The following is a 22,865-nucleotide window of genomic DNA, read 5'->3' as shown; positions in this document are numbered from 1 at the left end:
TAAACTGTGTCGACTGGAATATGTTAAAAATGCTCATTGTTTTCAGTAATTTATAAAACAAAATTTATTTGGTTGATTGTTTTTTATAAAACTTAATGACCTGCTGTAGTTGAAGGATCAGCTGAAGTCGAGACTTGATCTGTTGTAGCTGAAGTTTTTGATGCTGTTGTGATGTCAGTCGTAGGTGAAGTGGGTTGTTCTGAAGTTGTAACGTCCGTTGTGGTTAATGCATCTGTTGTTGTTGGACTTTCTGAATTTGTTGTAGGCTCTGTTTTGTGGAATAAAAAGTATTATAGACCGATTGTTGTTGTAACTTCAGTTGTAGTAAACTGTGTTGACTGGATTATGTTAAAAAGCTCAGTGTTTTCAGTAATTTATAAAACGAAATTGATTTGGTTGATTGTTTTTTATAAAAATTAATTACCTGCTGTAGTTGAAGGATCAGCTGAAGTCGAGACTTGATCTGTTGTAGTTGAAGTTTCTGATGCTGTTGTGATGTCAGTCGTAGGTGATGTGGGTTGTTCTGAAGTTGTAACGTCCGTTGTGGTTAATGCATCTGTTGTTGTGGGACTTTCTGAATTTGTTGTAGGCTCTGTTTTGGGGAATAAAAAGGATTATAGACCGATTGTTGTTGTAACTTCAGTTGTAGTAAACTGTGTTGACTGGATTATGTTAAAAAGCTCAGTGTTTTCAGTAATTTATAAAATGAAATTGATTTGGGTGATTGTTTTTTATACAACTTAATAACCTGCTGTAGTTGAAGGATCAGCTGAAGTCGAGACTTGATCTGTTGTAGCTGAAGTTTCTGACGCTGTTGTGATGTCAGTCGTAGGTGAAGTGGGTTGTTCTGAAGTTGTAACGTCCGTTGTGGTTAATGCATCTGTTGTTGTTGGACTTTCTGAATTTGTTGTAGGCTCTGTTTTGTGGAATAAAAAGTATTATAGACCGATTGTTGTTGTAACTTCAGTTGTAGTAAACTGTGTTGACTGGAATATGTTAAAAAAGCTCAGTGTTTTCAGTTATTTATAAAACGAAATTGATTTGTGTGATTCATTTTTTAAAAACGTAATTACCTGCTGTAGTTGAAGGATCAGCTGAAGTCGAGATATGATCTGTTGTAGCTGAAGTTTCTGACGCTGTTGTGATATCAGTCGTAGGTGAAGTGGGTTGTTCTGAGGTTGTAACGTCCGTTGTGGTTAATGCATCTGTTGTTGTGGGACTTTCTGAATTTGTTGTAGGCTCTGTTTTGTGGAATAAAAAGTATTATAGACCGATTGTTGTTGTAACTTCAGTTGTAGTAAACTGTGTTGACTGGAATATGTTAAAAAAGCTCAGTGTTTTCAGTTATTTATAAAACAAAATTTATTTGTGTGATTCATTTTTTAAAAACGTAATTACCTGCTGTAGTTGAAGGATCAGCTGAAGTCGAGACATGATCTGTTGAAGCTGAAGTTTCTGACGCTGTTGTGATGTCAGTCGTAGGTGATGTGGGGTGTTCTGAAGGTGTAACGTCCGGTGTGGTTAATCCGTGTGTTGTTGTGGGACTTTCTGAATTTGTTGTAGGCTCTGTTTTGTGGAATAAAAAGTATTATAGACCGATTGTTGTTGTATTTTCAGTTGTAGTAAACTGTGTTGACTGGATTATGTTAAAAAGCTCAGTGTTTTCAGTAATTTATAAAACGAAATTGATTTGGTTGATTGTTTTTTATAAAAATTAATTACCTGCTGTAGTTGAAGGATCAGCTGAAGTCGAGACTTGATCTGTTGTAGTTGAAGTTTCTGATGCTGTTGTGATGTCAGTCGTAGGTGATGTGGGTTGTTCTGAAGTTGTAACGTCCGTTGTGGTTAATGCATCTGTTGTTGTGGGACTTTCTGAATTTGTTGTAGGCTCTGTTTTGTGGAATAAAAAGGATTATAGACCGATTGTTGTTGTAACTTCAGTTGTAGTAAACTGTGTTGACTGGATTATGTTAAAAAGCTCAGTGTTTTCAGTAATTTATAAAATGAAATTGATTTGGGTGATTGTTTTTTATACAACTTAATAACCTGCTGTAGTTGAAGGATCAGCTGAAGTCGAGACTTGATCTGTTGTAGCTGAAGTTTCTGACGCTGTTGTGATGTCAGTCGTAGGTGAAGTGGGTTGTTCTGAAGTTGTAACGTCCGTTGTGGTTAATGCATCTGTTGTTGTTGGACTTTCTGAATTTGTTGTAGGCTCTGTTTTGTGGAATAAAAAGTATTATAGACCGATTGTTGTTGTAACTTCAGTTGTAGTAAACTGTGTTGACTGGAATATGTTAAAAAAGCTCAGTGTTTTCAGTTATTTATAAAACGAAATTGATTTGTGTGATTCATTTTTTAAAAACGTAATTACCTGCTGTAGTTGAAGGATCAGCTGAAGTCGAGATATGATCTGTTGTAGCTGAAGTTTCTGACGCTGTTGTGATATCAGTCGTAGGTGTAGTGGGTTGTTCTGAGGTTGTAACGTCCGTTGTGGTTAATGCATCTGTTGTTGTTGGACTTTCTGAATTTGTTGTAGGCTCTGTTTTGTGGAATAAAAAGTATTATAGACCGATTGTTGTTGTAACTTCAGTTGTAGTAAACTGTGTTGACTGGAATATGTTAAAAAAGCTCAGTGTTTTCAGTTATTTATAAAACAAAATTGATTTGTGTGATTCATTTTTTAAAAACGTAATTACCTGCTGTAGTTGAAGGATCAGCTGAAGTCGAGATATGATCTGTTGTAGCTGAAGTTTCTGACGCTGTTGTGATGTCAGTCGTAGGTGAAGTGGGTTGTTCTGAAGGTGTAACGTCCGTTGTGGTTAATGCATCTGTTGTTGTGGGACTTTCTGAATTTGTTGTAGGCTCTGTTTTGTGGAATAAAAAGTATTATAGACCGATTGTTGTTGTATTTTCAGTTGTAGTAAACTTTCTAGACTAGAATATGTTAAAAAAGCTTAGTGTTTGAAACAATTTCTTAAGTGACTTTGATTTGGGTAATTGTTTTTTAAAAATTTAATCACCTGCTGTAGTTGAAGGATCAGCTGAAGTCGAGACTTGATCTGTTGTAGCTGAAGTTTCTGACGCTGTTGTGATGTCAGTCGTAGGTGAAGTGGGTTGTTCTAAAGTTGTAACGTCCGTTGTGGTTAATGCATCTGTTGTTGTGGGACTTTCTGAATTTGTTGTAGGCTCTGTTTTGTGGAATAAAAAGGATTATAGACCGATTGTTGTTGTAACTTCAGTTGTAGTAAACTGTGTTGACTGGATTATGTTAAAAAGCTCAGTGTTTTCAGTAATTTATAAAATGAAATTGATTTGGTTGATTGTTTTTTATAAAAATTAATTACCTGCTGTAGTTGAAGGATCAGCTGAAGTCGAGACTTGATCTGTTGTAGTTGAAGTTTCTGATGCTGTTGTGATGTCAGTCGTAGGTGATGTGGGTTGTTCTGAAGTTGTAACGTCCGTTGTGGTTAATGCATCTGTTGTTGTTGGACTTTCTGAATTTGTTGTAGCCTCTGTTTTGTGGAATAAAAAGTATTATAGACCGATTGTTGTTGTAACTTCAGTTGTAGTAAACTGTGTCGACTGGAATATGTTAAAAATGCTCATTGTTTTCAGTAATTTATAAAACAAAATTTATTTGGTTGATTGTTTTTTATAAAACGTAATGACCTGCTGTAGTTGAAGGATCAGCTGAAGTCGAGACTTGATCTGTTGTAGCTGAAGTTTCTGACGCTGTTGTGATGTCAGTCGTAGGTGATGTGGGTTGTTCTGAAGTTGTAACGTCCGTTGTGGTTAATGCATCTGTTGTTGTGGGACTTTCTGAATTTGTTGTAGGCTCTGTTTTGTGGAATAAAAAGGATTATAGACCGAGTGTTGTTGTAACTTCAGTTGTAGTAAACTGTGTTGACTGGATTATGTTAAAAAGCTCAATGTTTTCAGTAATTTATAAAATGAAATTGATTTGGGTGATTGTTTTTTATACAACTTAATAACCTGCTGTAGTTGAAGGATCAGCTGAAGTCGAGACTTGATCTGTTGTAGCTGAAGTTTCTGACGCTGTTGTGATGTCAGTCATAGGTGAAGTGGGTTGTTCTGAGGTTGTAACGTCCATTGTGGTTAATGCATCTGTTGTTGTTGGACTTTCTGAATTTGTTGTAGGCTCTGTTTTGTGGAATAAAAAGTATTATAGACCGATTGTTGTTGTAACTTCAGTTGTAGTAAACTGTGTTGACTGGAATATGTTAAAAAAAGCTCAGTGTTTTCAGTTATTTATAAAACGAAATTGATTTGTGTGATTCATTTTTTAAAAACGTAATTACCTGCTGTAGTTGAAGGATCAGCTGAAGTCGAGATATGATCTGTTGTAGCTGAAGTTTCTGACGCTGTTGTGATGTCAGTCGTAGGTGAAGTGGGTTGTTCTGAAGTTGTAATGTCCGTTGTGGTTAATGCATCTGTTGTTGTTGGACTTTCTGAATTTGTTGTAGGCTCTGTTTTGTGGAATAAAAAGTATTATAGACCGATTGTTGTTGTAACTTCAGTTGTAGTAAACTGTGTTGACTGGAATATGTTAAAAAAAGCTCAGTGTTTTCAGTTATTTATAAAACGAAATTGATTTGTGTGATTCATTTTTTAAAAACGTAATTACCTGCTGTAGTTGAAGGATCAGCTGAAATCGAGATATGATCTGTTGTAGCTGAAGTTTCTGACGCTGTTGTGATGTCAGTCGTAGGTGAAGTGGGTTGTTCTGAAGTTGTAACATCCGTTGTGGTTAATGCATCTGTTGTTGGACTTTCTGAATTTGTTGTAGGCTCTGTTTTGTGGAATAAAAATAATTATAGACCGATTGTTGTTGTAACTTCAGTTGTAGTAAACTGTGTCGACTAGAATATGTTAAAAAAGCTTAGTGTTTGAAACAATTTCTTAAGTGACTTTGATTTGGGTAATTGTTTTTTAAAAATGTAATCACCTGCTGTAGTTAAAGGATCAGCTGAAGTCGAGACTTGATCTGTTGTAGCTGAAGTTTCTGACGCTGTTGTGATGTCAATCGTAGGTGAAGTGGGTTGTTCTGAAGTTGTAACGTCCGTTGTGGTTAATGCATCTGTTGTTGTGGGACTTTCTGAATTTGTTGTAGGCTCTGTTTTGTGAAATAAAAAGTATTATAGACCGATTGTTGTTGTAACTTCAGTTGTAGTAAACTGTGTCGACTGGAATATGTTAAAAAGCTCAGTGTTTTCAGTAATTTATGAAATGAAATTGATTTGGGTGATTGTTTTTTATACAACTTAATAACCTGCTGTAGTTGATGTATCAGCTGAAGTTGAGACTTGATCTGTTGTAGCTGACGTTTCTGATGCTGTTGTGATGTCAGTCGTAGGTGAAGTGGGTTGTTCTGAAGTTGTAACGTCCATTGTGGTTAATGCATCTGTTGTTGTTGGACTTTCTGAATTTGTTGTAGGCTCTGTTTTGTGGAATAAAAAGTATTATAGACCGATTGTTGTTGTAACTTCAGTTGTAGTAAACTGTGTCGACTGGAATATGTTAAAAAGCTCAGTGTTTTCAGTAATTTATGAAATGAAATTGATTTGGGTGATTGTTTTTTATACAACTTAATAACCTGCTGTAGTTGATGTATCAGCTGAAGTTGAGACTTGATCTGTTGTAGCTGACGTTTCTGATGCTGTTGTGATGTCAGTCGTAGGTGAAGTGGGTTGTTCTGAAGTTGTAACCTCCGTTGTGGTTAATGCATCTGTTGTTGTGGGACTTTCTGAATTTGTTGTAGGCTCTGTTTTGTAGAATAAAAAGTATTATAGACCGATTGTTGTTGTAACTTCAGTTGTAGTAAACTGTGTTGACTGGATTATGTTAAAAAGCTCAGTGTTTTCAGTAATTTATAAAATGAAATTGATTTGGGTGATTGTTTTTTATTCAACTTAATAACCTGCTGTAGTTGATGTATCAGCTGAAGTTGAGACTTGATCTGTTGTAGCTGAAGTTTCTGACGCTGTTGTGATGTCAGTCGTAGGTGAAGTGGGTTGTTCTGAAGTTTTAACGTCCGTTGTGGTTAATGCATCTGTTGTTGTGGGACTTTCTGAATTTGTTGTAGGCTCTGTTTCGTGGAATAAAAAGAATTATAGACCGATTATTGTTGCATCTGCAGTTGTAGTAAACCTTCTTGACTGGAATATGTTAAAAAAGCTCAGTGTTTGGAGCAATTTCTTAAATTACTTTGATTTGAGTAATTGTTTTTTTAAAATGTAAGTACCTGCTGTAGTTGAAGGATCAGCTGAATTCGAGACTTGATCTGTTGTAGCTGAAGTTTCTGACGCTGTTGTGATGTCAGTCGTAGGTGAAGTGGGTTGTTCTGAAGTTGTAACGTCTGTTGTGGTTAATGCATCTGTTGTTGTGGGACTTTCTGAATTTGTTGTAGGCTCTGTTTTGTGGAATAAAAAGTATTATAGACCGATTGTTGTTGTATTTTCAGTTGTAGTAAACCTTCTAGACTCGAATATGTTAAAAAAGCTTAGTGTTTGAAACAATTTCTTAAGTGACTTTGATTTGAGTAATTGTTTTTTTAAAATGTAATTACCTGCTGTAGTTGAAGGATCAGCTGAAGTCGAGACTTGATCTGTTGTAGCTGAAGTTTCTGACGCTGTTGTGATGTCAGTCGTAGGTGAAGTGGGTTGTTCTGAAGTTGTAACGTCCGTTGTGGTTAATGCGTCTGTTGTTGTGGGACTTTCTGAATTTGTTGTAGGCTCTGTTTCGTGGAATAAAAAGTATTATAGACCGATTATTGTTGCATCTGCAGTTGTAGTAAACCTTCTTGACTGGAATATGTTAAAAAAGCTCAGTGTTTGGAGCAATTTCCTTAATTACTTTGATTTGGATAATTGTTTTTTAAAAATTTAATTACCTGCTGTAGTTGAAGGATCAGCTGAAGTCGAAACTTGATCTGTTGTAGCTGAAGTTTCTGATGCTGTTGTGATGTCAGTCATAGGTGAAGTGGGTTGTTCTGAAGTTGTAACGTCTGTTGTAGTTAATGCGTCTGTTGTTGTGGGACTTTCTGAATTTGTTGTAGGCTCTGTTTTGTGGAATAAAAAGTATTATAGACCGATTGTTGTTGTAACTTCAGTTGTAGTAAACTGTGTTGACTGGAATATGTTAAAAAAGCTTAGTGTTTGAAACAATTTCTTAAGTGACTTTGATTTGGGTAATTGTTTTTTAAAAATTTTATTACCTGCTGTAGTTGAAGGATAAGCTGAAGTCGAGATTTGATCCGTTGTAGCTGAAGTTTCTGACGCTGTTGTGATGTCAGTCATAGGTGAAGTGGGTTGTTCTGAAGTTGTAACGTCCGTTGTGGTTAATGCATCTGTTGTTGTTGGACTTTCTGAATTTGTTGTAGGCTCTGTTTTGTGGAATAAAAAGTATTATAGACCGATTGTTGTTGTAACTTCAGTTGTAGTAAACTGTGTTGACTGGAATATGTTAAAAAAGCTCAGTGTTTTCAGTTATTTATAAAACAAAATTGATTTGTGTGATTCATTTTTTAAAAACGTAATTACCTGCTGTAGTTGAAGGATCAGCTGAAGTCGAGATATGATCTGTTGTAGCTGAAGTTTCTGACGCTGTTGTGATGTCAGTCGTAGGTGAAGTGGGTTGTTCTGAAGTTGTAACGTCCGTTGTGGTTAATGCATCTGTTGTTGTTGGACTTTCTGAATGTGTTGTAGGCTCTGTTTTGTGGAATAAAAAGTATTATAGACCGATTGTTGTTGTAACTTCAGTTGTAGTAAACTGTGTTGACTGGAATATGTTAAAAAAGCTCAGTGTTTTCAGTTATTTATAAAACGAAATTGATTTGTGTGATTCATTTTTTAAAAACGTAATTACCTGCTGTAGTTGAAGGATCAGCTGAAGTCGAGACATGATCTGTTGAAGCTGAAGTTTCTGACGCTGTTGTGATGTCAGTCGTAGGTGAAGTGGGTTGTTCTGAAGTTGTAACGTCTGTTGTGGTTAATGCATCTGTTGTTGTGGGACTTTCTGAATTTGTTGTAGGCTCTGTTTTGTGGAATAAAAAGTATTATAGACCGATTGTTGTTGTATTTTCAGTTGTAGTAAACCTTCTAGACTCGAATATGTTAAAAAAGCTTAGTGTTTGAAACAATTTCTTAAGTGACTTTGATTTGAGTAATTGTTTTTTTAAAATGTAATTACCTGCTGTAGTTGAAGGATCAGCTGAAGTCGAGACTTGATCTGTTGTAGCTGAAGTTTCTGACGCTGTTGTGATGTCAGTCATAGGTGAAGTGGGTTGTTCTGAAGTTGTAACGTCCGTTGTGGTTAATGCATCTGTTGTTGTTGGACTTTCTGAATTTGTTGTAGGCTCTGTTTTGTGGAATAAAAAGTATTATAGACCGATTGTTGTTGTAACTTCAGTTGTAGTAAACTGTGTCGACTGGAATATGTTAAAAATGCTCATTGTTTTCAGTAATTTATAAAACAAAATTTATTTGGGTGATTGTTTTTCATAAAACTTAATTACCTGCTGTAGTTGAAGGATCAGCTGAAGTCGAGACTTGATCTGTTGTAGCTGAAGTTTCTGACGCTGTTGTGATGTCAGTCGTAGGTGAAGTGGGTTGTTCTGAAGTTGTAACGTCCGTTGTGGTTAATGCATTTGTTGTTGTTGGACTTTCTGAATTTGTTGTAGGCTCTGTTTTGTGGAATAAAAAGTATTATAGACCGATTGTTGTAGTAACTTCAGTTGTAGTAAACTGTGTCGACTGGAATATGTTAAAAATGCTCATTGTTTTCAGTAATTTATAAAACAAAATTTATTTGGGTGATTGTTTTTTATAAAACTTAATTACCTGCTGTAGTTGAAGGATCAGCTGAAGTCGAGACTTGATCTGTTGTAGCTGAAGTTTCTGACGCTGTTGTGATGTCAGTCGTAGGTGAAGTGGGTTGTTCTGAAGTTATAATGTCCGTTGTGGTTAATGCGCCTGTTGTTGTGGGACTTTCTGAATTTGTTGTAGGCTCTGTTTTGTGGAATAAAAAGGATTATAGACCGATTGTTGTTGTATTTTCAGTTGTAGTAAACTTTCTAGACTAGAATATGTTAAAAAAGCTTAGTGTTTGAAACAATTTCTTAAGTGACTTTGATTTGAGTAATTGTTTTTTTAAAATGTAATTACCTGCTGTAGTTGAAGGATCAGCTGAAGTCGAGACTTGATCTGTTGTAGGTGAAGTTTCTGACGCTGTTGTGATGTCAGTCGTAGGTGATGTGGGTTGTTCTGAAGTTGTAACGTCCGTTGTGGTTAATGCATCTGTTGTTGTGGGACTTTCTGAATTTGTTGTAGGCTCTGTTTTGTGGAGTAAAAAGGATTATAGACCGATTGTTGTTGTAACTTCAGTTGTAGTAAACTGTGTTGACTGGATTATGTTAAAAAGCTCAGTGTTTTCAGTAATTTATAAAACGAAATTGATTTGGTTGATTGTTTTTTATAAAACTTAATTACCTGCTGTAGTTGAAGGATCACCTGAAGTCGAGACTTGATCTGTTGTAGCTGAAGTTTCTGACGCTGTTGTGATGTCAGTCGTAGGTGAAGTGGGTTGTTCTGAAGTTGTAACGTCCGTTGTGGTTAATGCATCTGTTGTTGTTGGACTTTCTGAATTTGTTCTAGGCTCTGTTTTGTGGAATAAAAAGTATTATAGACCGATTGTTGTTGTATTTTCAGTTGTAGTAAACCTTCTAGACTCGAATATGTTAAAAAAGCTTAGTGTTTGAAACAATTTCTTAAGTGACTTTGATTTGGGTAATTGTTTTTTAAAAATGTAATTACCTGCTGTAGTTGAAGGATCAGCTGAAGTCAAGACTTGATCTGTTGTAGCTGAAGTTTCTGACGCTATTGTGATGTCAGTCGTAGGTGAAGTGGGTTGTTCTGAAGTTGTAACATCCGTTGTGGTTAATGCATCTGTTGTTGGACTTTCTGAATTTGTTGTAGGCTCTGTTTTGTGGAATAAAAATAATTATAGACCGATTGTTGTTGTAACTTCAGTTGTAGTAAACTGTGTCGACTAGAATATGTTAAAAAAGCTTAGTGTTTGAAACAATTTCTTAAGTGACTTTGATTTGGGTAATTGTTTTTTAAAAATGTAATCACCTGCTGTAGTTGAAGGATCAGCTGAAGTCGAGACTTGATCTGTTGTAGCTGAAGTTTTTGATGCTGTTGTGATGTCAGTCGTAGGTGAAGTGGGTTGTTCTGAAGTTGTAACGTCCATTGTGGTTAATGCATCTGTTGTTGTGGGACTTTCTGAATTTGTTGTAGGCTCTGTTTTGTGGAATAAAAAGGATTATAGACCGATTGTTGTTGTACCTTCAGTTGTAGTAAACTGTGTTGACTGGATTATGTTAAAAAGCTCAGTGTTTTCAGTAATTTATAAAATGAAATTGATTTGGGTGATTGTTTTTTATACAACTTAATAACCTGCTGTAGTTGAAGGATCAGCTGAAGTCGAGACTTGATCTGTTGTAGCTGAAGTTTTTGATGCTGTTGTGATGTCAGTCGTAGGTGAAGTGGGTTGTTCTGAAGTTGTAACGTCCATTGTGGTTAATGCATCTGTTGTTGTGGGACTTTCTGAATTTGTTGTAGGCTCTGTTTTGTGGAATAAAAAGTATTATAGACCGATTGTTGTTGTAACTTCAGTTGTAGTAAACTGTGTTGACTGGAATATGTTAAAAAAAGCTCAGTGTTTTCAGTTATTTATAAAACGAAATTGATTTGTGTGATTCATTTTTTAAAAACGTAATTACCTGCTGTAGTTGAAGGATCAGCTGAAGTCGAGATATGATCTGTTGTAGCTGAAGTTTCTGACGCTGTTGTGATGTCAGTCGTAGGTGAAGTGGGTTGTTCTGAAGTTGTAACGTCCGTTGTGGTTAATGCATCTGTTGTTGTGGGACTTTCTGAATTTGTTGTAGGCTCTGTTTTGTGGAATAAAAAGGATTATAGACCGATTGTTGTTGTATTTTCAGTTGTAGTAAACTTTCTAGACTAGAATATGTTAAAAAAGCTTAGTGTTTGAAACAATTTCTTAAGTGACTTTGATTTGGGTAATTGTTTTTTAAAAATTTTATTACCTGCTGTAGTTAAAGGATCAGCTGAAGTCGAGACTTGATCTGTTGTAGCTGAAGTTTCTGACGCTGTTGTGATGTCAGTCGTAGGTGAAGTGGGTTGTTCTGAAGTTGTAACGTCCGTTGTGGTTAATGCATCTGTTGTTGTTGGACTTTCTGAATTTGTTGTAGGCTCTGTTTTGTGGAATAAAAAGTATTATAGACCGATTGTTGTTGTAACTTCAGTTGTAGTAAACTGTGTCGACTGGAATATGTTAAAAATGCTCATTGTTTTCAGTAATTTATAAAACAAAATTTATTTGGGTGATTGTTTTTTATAAAACTTAATTACCTGCTGTAGTTGAAGGATCAGCTGAAGTCGAGACTTGATCTGTTGTAGCTGAAGTTTCTGACGCTGTTGTGATGTCAGTCATAGGTGAAGTGGGATGTTCTGAGGTTGTAACGTCCGTTGTGGTTAATGCATCTGTTGTTGTTGGACTTTCTGAATTTGTTGTAGGCTCTGTTTTGTGGAATAAAAAGTATTATAGACCGATTGTTGTTGTAACTTCAGTTGTAGTAAACTGTGTTGACTGGAATATGTTAAAAAAAGCACAGTGTTTTCAGTTATTTATAAAACGAAATTGATTTGTGTGATTGATTTTTTAAAAACGTAATTACCTGCTGTAGTTGAAGGATCAGCTGAAGTCGAGATATGATCTGTTGTAGCTGAAGTTTCTGACGCTGTTGTGATGTCAGTCGTAGGTGAAGTGGGTTGTTCTGAGGTTGTAACGTCCGTTGTGGTTAATGCATCTGTTGTTGTTGGACTTTCTGAATTTGTTGTAGGCTCTGTTTTGTGGAATAAAAAGTATTATAGACCGATTGTTGTTGTAACTTCAGTTGTAGTAAACTGTGTTGACTGGAATATGCTAAAAAAGCTCAGTGTTTTCAGTTATTTATAAAACGAAATTGATTTGTGTGATTCATTTTTTCAAAACGTAATTACCTGCTGTAGTTGAAGGATCAGCTGAAGTCGAGATATGATCTGTTGTAGCTGAAGTTTCTGACGCTGTTGTGATGTCAGTCGTAGGTGAAGTGGGTTGTTCTGAAGTTGTAACGTCCGTTGTGGTTAATGCATCTGTTGTTGTTGGACTTTCTGAATTTGTTTTAGCCTCTGTTTTGTGGAATAAAAAGTATTATAGACCGATTGTTGTTGTATTTTCAGTTGTAGTAAACTTTCTAGACTAGAATATGTTAAAAAAGCTCAGTGTTTGGAGCAATTTCTTAAATTACTTTGATTTGGATAATTGTTTTTTTAAAAATTTAATTACCTGCTGTAGTTGAAGGATCAGCTGAAGTCGAGACTTGATCTGTTGTAGCTGAAGTTTCTGAAGCTGTTGTGATGTCAGTCGTAGGTGAAGTGGGTTGTTCTGAAGTTGTAACGTCTGTTGTGGTTAATGCATCTGTTGTTGTGGGACTTTCTGAATTTGTTGTAGGCTCTGTTTTGTGGAATAAAAAGTATTATAGACCGATTGTTGTTGTAATTTCAGTTGTAGTAAACTGTGTTGACTGGATTATGTTAAAAAGCTCAGTGTTTTCAGTAATTTATAAAATGAAATTGATTTGGGTGATTGTGTTTTATACAACTTAATAACCTGCTGTAGTTGATATATCAGCTGAAGTTGAAACTTGATCTGTTGTAGCTGAAGTTTCTGACGCTGTTGTGATGTCAGTCGTAGGTGAAGTGGGTTGTTCTGAAGTTGTAACGTCTGTTGTGGTTAATGCATCTGTTGTTGTTGGACTTTCTGAATTTGTTGTAGGCTCTGTTTTGTGGAATAAAAAGTATTATAGACCGATTGTTGTTGTATTTTCAGTTGTAGTAAACCTTCTAGACTCGAATATGTTAAAAAAGCTTAGTGTTTGAAACAATTTCTTAAGTGACTTTGATTTGAGTAATTGTTTTTTTTAAATGTAATTACCTGCTGTAGTTGAAGGATCAGCTGAAGTCGAGACTTGATCTGTTGTAGCTGAAGTTTCTGACGCTGTTGTGATGTCAGTCGTAGGTGAAGTGGGTTGTTCTGAAGTTGTAACGTCCGTTGTGGTTAATGCATCTGTTGTTGTTGGACTTTCTGAATTTGTTGTAGGCTCTGTTTTGTGGAATAAAAAGTATTATAGACCGATTGTTGTTGTATTTTCAGTTGTAGTAAACCTTCTAGACTCGAATATGTTAAAAAAGCTTAGTGTTTGAAACAATTTCTTAAGTGACTTTGATTTGAGTAATTGTTTTTTTAAAATGTAATTACCTGCTGTAGTTGAAGGATCAGCTGAAGTCGAGACTTGATCTGTTGTAGCTGAAGTTTCTGATGCTGTTGTGATGTCAGTCGTAGGTGAACTGGGTTGTTCTGAAGTTGTAACGTCCGTTGTGGTTAATGCATCTGTTGTTGTGGGACTTTCTGAATTTGTTGTAGGCTCTGTTTCGTGGAATAAAAAGTATTATAGACCGATTATTGTTGCATCTGCAGTTGTAGTAAACCTTCTTGACTGGAATATGTTAAAAAAGCTCAGTGTTTGGAACAATTTCTTAAATTACTTTGATTTGGATAATTGTTTTTTAAAAATTTAATTACCTGCTGTAGTTGAAGGATCAGCTGAAGTCGAGACTTGATCTGTTGTAGCTGAAGTTTCTGAAGCTGTTGTGATGTCAGTCGTAGGTGAAGTGGGTTGTTCTGAAGTTGTAACGTCTGTTGTGGTTAATGCATCTGTTGCTGTTGGACTTTCTGAATTTGTTGTAGGCTCTGTTTTGTGGAATAAAAAGGATTATAGACCGATTGTTGTTGTAACTTCAGTTGTAGTAAACTGTGTTGACTGGAATATGTTAAAAAAAGCTCAGTGTTTTCAGTTCTCTTTCAAACATTCGCTCGGTATCTCACTATGGGAAACGCCTCTGGCGTGACAGATCATGGAAGCACCAATCACACCACGTCTGTCGGTTGACAGACCAATCACGGCAGTGATGCTGGAGTCCCGCCTCCCCACCTTAAATATCACTGCCTCTGGTACCTTACTTCATTCTCGATCTCTTCCCCGTGAAGATCTTTTTTTTGGGAGCTATCCGTCAGCAGGCACCGTAGGAAATAGCTGTTTAACGGTTCTAAGACGAGCTGTCAAGGTACGTCGTTGAGCGCAGCTGTTCTTTCTTACGGGCGATTTTTCACTGTCACGGTGAATTCTTGCTGCGGTATTGGACATCGATTGTACTAAGTAACACGTTGTGGTGAACTTAGAATGGCTAGTACTTCAAAGGCTAGTTCTTCGGACGACGGGGCAAAAGCGGCGACCCCGCGTCCATGTGCGTGTGGATCGATGATCTCGGCCAGAGATTCTCACCCCTTATGCATCGTCTGCTTGGGGGTGAAACACGCGCAAGCGGCCCACGCTAACCCGGAATGCTGCCCGCACTGCTCTCGCTTCCCGTCAAGGGTGCTAGAGAGAAGGGTGCGAGTAGCGGCCGCTAATAAAGGAGACCCCTGTCTTTCCCAGTCAGTCACGGGAGAGACTAAGAAGCCCCCGGAGCCGGACAACTGGGGCGACATGATGGATGAACTCTCCTCTGACCTACCTCCCCTTTTTGGGTCTCTGCCAGACGATGGAGAAGAGGAGGACGATTACGACGATGAAACGATCGCTCGCTTGTTAGAGGAGGGTGAAGAGGATGAGGATGATGCCATCCTCCCACCGAATCCTTCCCGACCGGACAGCGCGTTAAGCGAAGGGTCCCCCCCCCCCAGCCCAAGCGGAGTTCGACCTGCTCGAAGTATGTCGAAGAGCGGCGGAGAAACTTAGTATTGACTGGCCATCTCAACAGACAGAGCAGGGAGCAGAAAGGGACCTTTATGACGGGAAAAGGCTACCGTCGCGAGCCCCGGCGGCGAAGCAACTTATTCCAGCGGTCCCGGCATGCATCTCGGAAATGAAACGATTCTGGGATAAACCATTCTCTCACAGGGTCCCTGTTAAAGGGTTTTCGAGGTTGGATGTCGGGAATATGGAGGAGTTAGGATTATCAAACCCCCCTCCCGTGGAGCCGTCGGTGGCGAATCATTTAAATCCCAGCCGCAGAGCGGCTCTGTCCTCGGCTTCAACCTCTCTACCGGGTCGTACTGAGCGCCTAACAGCCTCAGTTTTTCAGAAGATCTACCGTTCCTCAGCCCTGGCGGTGCGGGCTCTTAATGCCACTTCTCTTATCACTGCTTATCAGGCAGAACTCATGGAGGAGTTAGGAAAGCAGATGGACGCCGGCACTGTTAACCCGGGTCTCTGGGAGGAGGTGTGTGTTATTTCAGATCTTAATCTGAGAACGTCTCGGGGCGCAGTCCAGAGCTGTGGCCGTAGCATGGGCCTGGCGGTGGCAGGGGAGCGAGCTCTTTGGCTGGGACTGTCGGGACTGTCAGATAGAGAAAAGCTGGACTTCCTGGACGCCCCGGTTGAGCCCAAAGCCCTCTTCGGAGCTTCGGTCGCGGCTATGAGGCAGCGGTGTGACTTAAAGAAACAGGAGGGGGAAGCTTTTCAAACATGCCTTCCCCGGAGGCATACCGCTAGGGCCCCTCCGCCGGCTAGACCCAGTTTTGATGCCCCTCACCGGGGTGGCCAGGTAGCATTTAGAGGTCACAGCCATAGACCTGCACAGCCTCAACAGGCAGAACCGCAGTCAAAGCCCGCTCCGCCGAGAGGAAAACCGTCTTATGCAGCGGCTGCGGCTAGACACCGGCCGGCTAACCCTCAGGGCGGCAAGAAACGACGGGCAACCTAACATTTCCCGCACAGGACGACGGGATGAACGGCAGCACTCACGGAGTCTCTGTCACGTTCCTCCCTTCAGAAAGGTTATTTTCTCCCCCTCCCACCAAGAGAAGGTGTGGGAATCGGGAATGGTTCAACGAAACAGGTTCGTGTTCAACCAGGTCAAACGTGAGTTCGGCACCAGTTCCCCCAGTGCCCCGCTTAAGAAATTCCCTTCCTCCACCCACGGGGTTGAAACGGAGGACAGAGGACAGTTTGCACAAACACAAGTGTGGTGTGAGTTTAATAAAATCAGTCCCTGTGCATCCAGGCAATGCGCCGAGGGCACAGCAATGTTCAAATATAAAAATAAAAAGTCATATAAAAATAAAGACACAAATGACAATGAATCTGTCTGTTTCGGAGCTGCAATCCCCAGCTCTCCCACTAGATGGCGCCACCGCGCCACTGGTGAGCGAGAGTTTCAGCGGCCCCCTTGCTGTTCAGTCGGCGAATTGGCGCGCATGCGCAGTACACCCCTGGGTTTTGTCCACGATAAAAAGGGGTTATCGCCTGCAATTTGCTGTAAAACCACCACGTTTCAGCAAAATTCTAGTGTCAACAGCAGAAGGGGCCTCGGCTCAGGTTTTAGAAGAGGAAATAAACTCTTTATTGAGCAAAAGAGCCATTCGGGTGGTACCACCGGAGCACAGCCATCAGGGGTTTTACTCCCGGTATTTTCTCATCCCGAAACGAGGGGGGGGTCTCCGTCCCATCCTAGATTTGCGGAGCCTCAACAAACACCTCAAGACGTACAAGTTCAAAATGCTCACACTCAAAACACTGTGTCAATTTATTCGTCCAAACGACTGGTGTACATCAGTAGATCTGAAGGACGCTTACTTTCACATAAGCATTTACCCAGCGCACAGAAAATTTCTCAGGTTTGCCTATCAAGGCACAGCCTACGAGTTTTTGACGGTTCCATTCGGGCTCTCTTTAGCACCGAGGGTGTTCAGCAAATGCGTTGAGGCAGCGCTCACGCCGTTAAGAGTAGCGGGGCTCAGAGTGACAGCTTATTTAGACGATTTGCTCCTTTGTGCCCCGTCACGAGTACAGGCGGAGAGGGATACGGAAAAGCTCGTGTCTCATTTAGTGAATTTAGGCTTCAACATAAACGAGGCAAAGAGCTGCTTAGTACCCACACAGGAGATAATTTACTTAGGGCTCAGACTGAACTCAGCCCGGTATCTGGCTTTTCTATCGGAGGAACGAATCAAATCGATTCGCGGTTGCCTTGCCCTATTTCAGAAGGGGAACAAGGTTTCATTCAGACTGTGTTTACGCCTCCTGGGGCTTATGGCCTCTACGATATCAGTCGTTCCGCTGGGATTGCTGCGAATGAGGGAGTTTCAGCACTGGATAGCGGCGCAGCGCTTGTGTCCGAAACGTCACCTCAACCGCAGGGTGGTAGTGTCGTCTCAGTGCATGGATGCCCTCCGTTACTGGAGAAAACGCTCTTTTCTCGAGTCGGGAACCCCGTTAGGGACGGTCTCACAGAGGAAAGTGGTGACGACGGACGCATCTCTGTGGGGTTGGGGTGCAGTGTACGAGGGCAGAGCAATAAATGGAAAATGGCCCGACACGCTCCAGAGCGCGCACATCAACTTTCTGGAACTATTAACAGTTTACCTTGCACTAAAGCACTTTGTGCGGTTCCTAAGAAACCACCACGTTCTGATCAGATCGGACAACACAACGGCGGTGGCATACATAAATCGCCAGGGGGGCACTCGGTCTGCTCAGCTTCATTATCTAGCACAGAAGCTGATCGTTTGGGGGACAAAGCATTTTCGTTCACTACGGGCGACACATGTCCCAGGGATATTGAATGCGGGGGCGGACCTTCTGTCCAGAGGGAATCCCCTGTACGGGGAATGGACTCTCCACCCGGAGGTGGTGAGTCAGCTGTGGCTGAGGTTCGGCCGAGCTGCCGTAGATCTCTTCGCCTCGCACGAAAACACTCATTGCCCTCTATACTTCTCTCTAGCAAGAGACGGTGCACCTATGGGTGTGGATGCTCTAGCACACCCGTGGCCAAAAGCTCTGTTGTACGCGTTCCCCCCACTGAGCCTGATTGTGCCAACTCTAAGAAGGATAAGAGAGCACGGACATTCGGTAATACTGATCGCTCCACGCTGGCCAGGCAGGATCTGGCTGGCGGAGAAAATGCAGTTGCTATGCGACCAGCCGTGGCCTCTCCCGCTGCGCAGGGACCTTCTGTCACAAGCGCGAGGAGAGATTTTCCATCCTGCCCCGGACAAAATAGCTCTTTGGGCTTGGCACGTGAAAGGTTAAACTTAAGTGCCACCGGATTGTCGCCGGCGGTTATTGAGACGATTCAGAGCGCACGGGCGGCGTCAACGCGCTCTGTGTATGATAAGAAATGGAACGTTTTTGAGCGCTGGTGCGCTCTCAGGAATACGGTTCCTTTTATTTGCTCGTTGGCAGAAGTGTTGTGTTTCCTGCAAGATCTTTTAGACAAGGGCAGATCTTTTTCTACGATAAAGGTATACCTAGCCGCAATTTCGGCGTGTCATGTGGGTTTCGACCGGAATACGGTTGGTCAGCACCCGCTAATAAGCAGGTTTATGAGAGGTGCAAGGCGTTTGAAAAGGGTTGTGAAGCCTTTGATTCCGCCGTGGGACCTATCCGTGGTTCTGAATGCATTATCTCAGCCCCCTTTCGAGCCTTTAGATGATATTGATTTAAAGTTCCTTTCGCTAAAGGTGGCTTTATTGTTGGCTCTCTCAACGGCAAAGCGTGTTAGTGAACTTCATGCTTTGTCTGTTCATAGCTCTTGTATGGTGTTTGCTACAGATCTCTCTAGAGTGACTTTTAAAACAAATCCAGCGTTTATACCTAAAGTGAGCGAGTCAGCTCTCGCGTGTAAACAAGTGGATTTAATGGCTTTTCACCCGCCGCCTTTTTCCTCACCAGAAGAAGAGCGACTTCATTGCTTGTGCCCGGTTCGTGCATTAAGTTGCTATGTGAACAGAACTAGGGCGATAAGGAAGAATAATCAGTTATTTGTTTCATGGGCTGACACTCACAAAGGGAAACCTATTTCTCGTCAGCGCTTGTCTCACTGGGTGGTAGAAGCTATTATATTAAGTTATAATAGCAGAGGTCTTACTCCCCCAGCGGGGTTGAGAGCTCATTCTACCAGAGGTATGGCCACTTCTTGGGCACTTTTTAAAGGTGTCTCAGTTCAGGACATATGTGCGGCAGCAAGTTGGGCTTCGCCTCACACGTTTGTTCGATTTTATAGACTGGACGTTACAGAGCCATCGCTGGCTCATTCTGTCTTAAGTGTGTAAAATTTGGCCATAATATGAGTATGCTATTAGGAAGGTAGCTGCTCAAATGACTTTAAGTTAAGTTGCATAATCACGGGTTGGTTGACAAGCCTGCTTCGGACAGCATATCTGCAATACGGGAGTTGTCTATATCCCATAGTGAGATACCGAGCGAATGTTTGAAAGAGAACGTTAGGTTACTTACGTAACCCCGGTTCTCTGATAACATGAGTGAGGTATCTCACCACACCACCCTCCTTGCAGTAGCTACACGGAGAAGAGATATGCTGAGAATGAAGTAAGGTACCAGAGGCAGTGATATTTAAGGTGGGGAGGCGGGACTCCAGCATCACTGCCGTGATTGGTCTGTCAACCGACAGACGTGGTGTGATTGGTGCTTCCATGATCTGTCACGCCAGAGGCGTTTCCCATAGTGAGATACCTCACTCATGTTATCAGAGAACCGGGGTTACGTAAGTAACCTAACGTTATTTATAAAACGAAATTGATTTGTGTGATTCATTTTTTAAAAACATAATTACCTGCTGTAGTTGAAGGATCAGCTGAAGTCGAGATATGATCTGTTGTAGCTGAAGTTTCTGACGCTGTTGTGATGTCAGTCGTAGGTGAAGTGGGCTGTTCTGAAGTTGTAATGTCCGTTGTGGTTAATGCATCTGTTGTTGTGAGACTTTCTGAATTTGTTGTAAGCTCTGTTTCGTGGAATAAAAAGTATTATAGACCGATTATTGTTGCATCTGCAGTTGTAGTAAACCTTCTTGACTGGAATATGTTAAAAAAGCTCAGTGTTTGGAGCAATTTCTTAAATTACTTTGATTTGGATAATTGTTTTTTAAAAATTTAATTACCTGCTGTAGTTGAAGGATCAGCTGAAGTCGAGACTTGATCTGTTGTAGCTGAAGTTTCTGAAGCTGTTGTGATGTCAGTCGTAGGTGAAGTGGGTTGTTCTGAAGTTGTAACGTCCGTTGTGGTTAATGCATCTGTTGTTGTTGGACTTTCTGAATTTGTTGTAGGCTCTGTTTTGTGGAATAAAAAGTATTATAGACCGATTGTTGTTGTAACTTCAGTTGTAGTAAACTGTGTCGACTAGAATATGTTAAAAAAGCTTAGTGTTTGAAACAATTTCTTAAGTGACTTTGATTTGGGTAATTGTTTTTTAAACATTTTATTACCTGCTGTAGTTGAAGGATCAGCTAATGTCGAGACTTGATCTGTTGTAGCTGAAGTTTCTGACGCTGTTGTGATGTCAGTCGTAGGTGAAGTGGGTTGTTCTGAAGTTGTAACGTCCATTGTGGTTAATGCATCTGTTGTTGTGGGACTTTCTGAATTTGTTGTAGGCTCTGTTTTGTGGAATAAAAAGTATTATAGACCGATTGTTGTAACTTCAGTTGTAGTAAACTGTGTTGACTGGAATATGTTAAAAATGCTCATTGTTTTCAGTAATTTATAAAACAAAATTTATTTGGGTGATTGTTTTTTATAAAACTTAATTACCTGCTGTAGTTGAAGGATCAGCTGAAGTTGAGACTTGATCTGTTGTAGCTGAAGTTTCTGACGCTGTTGTGATGTCAGTCGTAGGTGAAGTGGGTTGTTCTGAAGTTGTAACGTCCGTTGTGGTTAATGCATCTGTTGTTGTGGGACTTTCTGAATTTGTTGTAGGCTCTGTTTTGTGGAATAAAAAGGATTATAGACCGATTGTTGTTCTAACTTCAGTTGTAGTAAACTGTGTTGACTGGATTATGTTAAAAAGCTCAGTGTTTTCAGTAATTCATAAAATGAAATTGATTTGGGTGATTGTTTTTTATTCAACTTAATAACCTGCTGTAGTTGATGTATCAGCTGAAGTTGAGACTTGATCTGTTGTAGCTGAAGTTTCTGACGTTGTTGTGATGTCAGTCGTAGGTGATGTGGATTGTTCTGAAGTTGTAACGTCCGTTGTGGTTAATGCATCTGTTGTTGTTGGACTTTCTGAATTTGTTGTAGGCTCTGTTTTTTGGAATAAAAAGTATTATAGACCGATTGTTGTTGTATTTTTAGTTGTAGTAAACCTTCTAGACTAGAATATGTTAAAAAAGCTTAGTGTTTGAAACAATTTCTTAAGTGACTTTGATTTGGGTGATTGTTTTTTATTCAACTTAATAACCTGCTGTAGTTGATGTATCAGCTAAAGTTGAGACTTGATCTGTTGTAGCTGAACTTTCTGACGATGTTGTGATGTCAGACGTAGGTGATGTGGATTGTTCTGAAGTTGTAACGTCCGTTGTGGTTAATGCATCTGTTGTTGTTGGACTTTCTGAATTTGTTGTAGGCTCTGTTTTTTGGAATAAAAAGTATTATAGACCGATTGTTGTTGTATTTTTAGTTGTAGTAAACCTTCTAGACTAGAATATGTTAAAAAAGCTTAGTGTTTGAAACAATTTCTTAAGTGACTTTGATTTGGGTATTTGTTTTTTAAAAATGTAATGACCTGCTGTAGTTGAAGGATCAGCTGAAGTCGAGACTTGATCTGTTGTAGCTGAAGTTTCTGACGCTGTTGTGATGTCAGTCGTAGGTGAAGTGGGTTGTTCTGAGGTTGTAACGTCCGTTGTGATTAATGCATCTGTTGTTGTTGGACTTTCTGAATTTGTTGTAGGCTCTGTTTTGTGGAATAAAAAGTAATATAGACGATTGTTGTTGTAACTTCAGTTGTAGTAAACTGTGTTGACTGGAATATGTTATAAAAAGCTCAGTGTTTTTAGTTATTTATAAAACGAAATTGATTTGTGTGATTCATTTTTTAAAAACGTAATTACCTGCTGTAGTTGATGTATCAGCTGAAGTCGAGACATGATCTGTTGTAGCTGAAGTTTCTGACGCTGTTGTGATGTCAGTCGTAGGTGAAGTGGGTTGTTCTGAAGTTGTAACGTCCGATGTGGTTAATGCGTCTGTTGTTGTGGGACTTTCTGAATTTGTTGTAGGCTCTGTTTTGTGGAATAAAAAGAATTATAGACCGATTGTTGTTGTAACTTCAGTTGTAGTAAACTGTGTCGACTAGAATATGTTAAAAAAGCTTAGTGTTTGAAACAATTTCTTAAGTGACTTTGATTTGGGTAATTGTTTTTTAAACATTTTATTACCTGCTGTAGTTGAAGGATCAGCTGATGTCGAGACTTGATCTGTTGTAGCTGAAGTTTCTGACACTGTTGTGATGTCAGTCGTAGGTGAAGTGGGTTGTTCTGAAGTTGTAACGTCCGTTGTGGTTAATGCATCTGTTGTTGTGGGACTTTCTGAATTTGTTGTAGGCTCTGTTTTGTGGAATAAAAAGTATTATAGACCGATTGTTGTTGTAACTTCAGTTGTAGTAAACTGTGTTGACTGGAATATGTTAAAAATGCTCATTGTTTTCAGTAATTTATAAAACAAAATTTATTTGGTTGATTGTTTTTTATAAAACTTAATTACCTGCTGTAGTTGAAGGATCAGCTGAAGTCGAGACTTGATCTGTTGTAGCTGAAGTTTCTGACGCTGTTGTGATGTCAGTCGTAGGTGAAGTGGGTTGTTCTGAAGTTGTAACGTCCGTTGTGGTTAATGCATCTGTTGTTGTGGGACTTTCTGAATTTGTTGTAGGCTCTGTT

General features: G+C 39.7%; 1 protein-coding gene across 1 annotated transcript; it reads left to right on the top strand.

Moving 5' to 3' along the window:
- The first annotated feature begins 16,023 nt into the window (after nt 1-16,023).
- Nucleotides 16,024-19,254, top strand: LOC129427314 (uncharacterized). Its single transcript, XM_073858833.1, has 2 exons — nt 16,024-16,171; nt 16,994-19,254. The coding sequence occupies exons 1-2, from the start codon at nt 16,024-16,026 to the stop codon at nt 19,252-19,254; spliced, it is 2,409 nt and encodes an 802-aa protein (XP_073714934.1).
- The last annotated feature ends 3,611 nt before the right edge of the window (nt 19,255-22,865 follow it).

The sequence above is a fragment of the Misgurnus anguillicaudatus genome, chromosome 21 (genome assembly GCF_027580225.2).
Source record: "Misgurnus anguillicaudatus chromosome 21, ASM2758022v2, whole genome shotgun sequence".
Lineage (NCBI taxonomy): Eukaryota > Metazoa > Chordata > Actinopteri > Cypriniformes > Cobitidae > Misgurnus > Misgurnus anguillicaudatus.
Note: the sequence above shows the minus strand (reverse complement) of the source record. Positions and strands in the feature narration are given on the sequence as shown.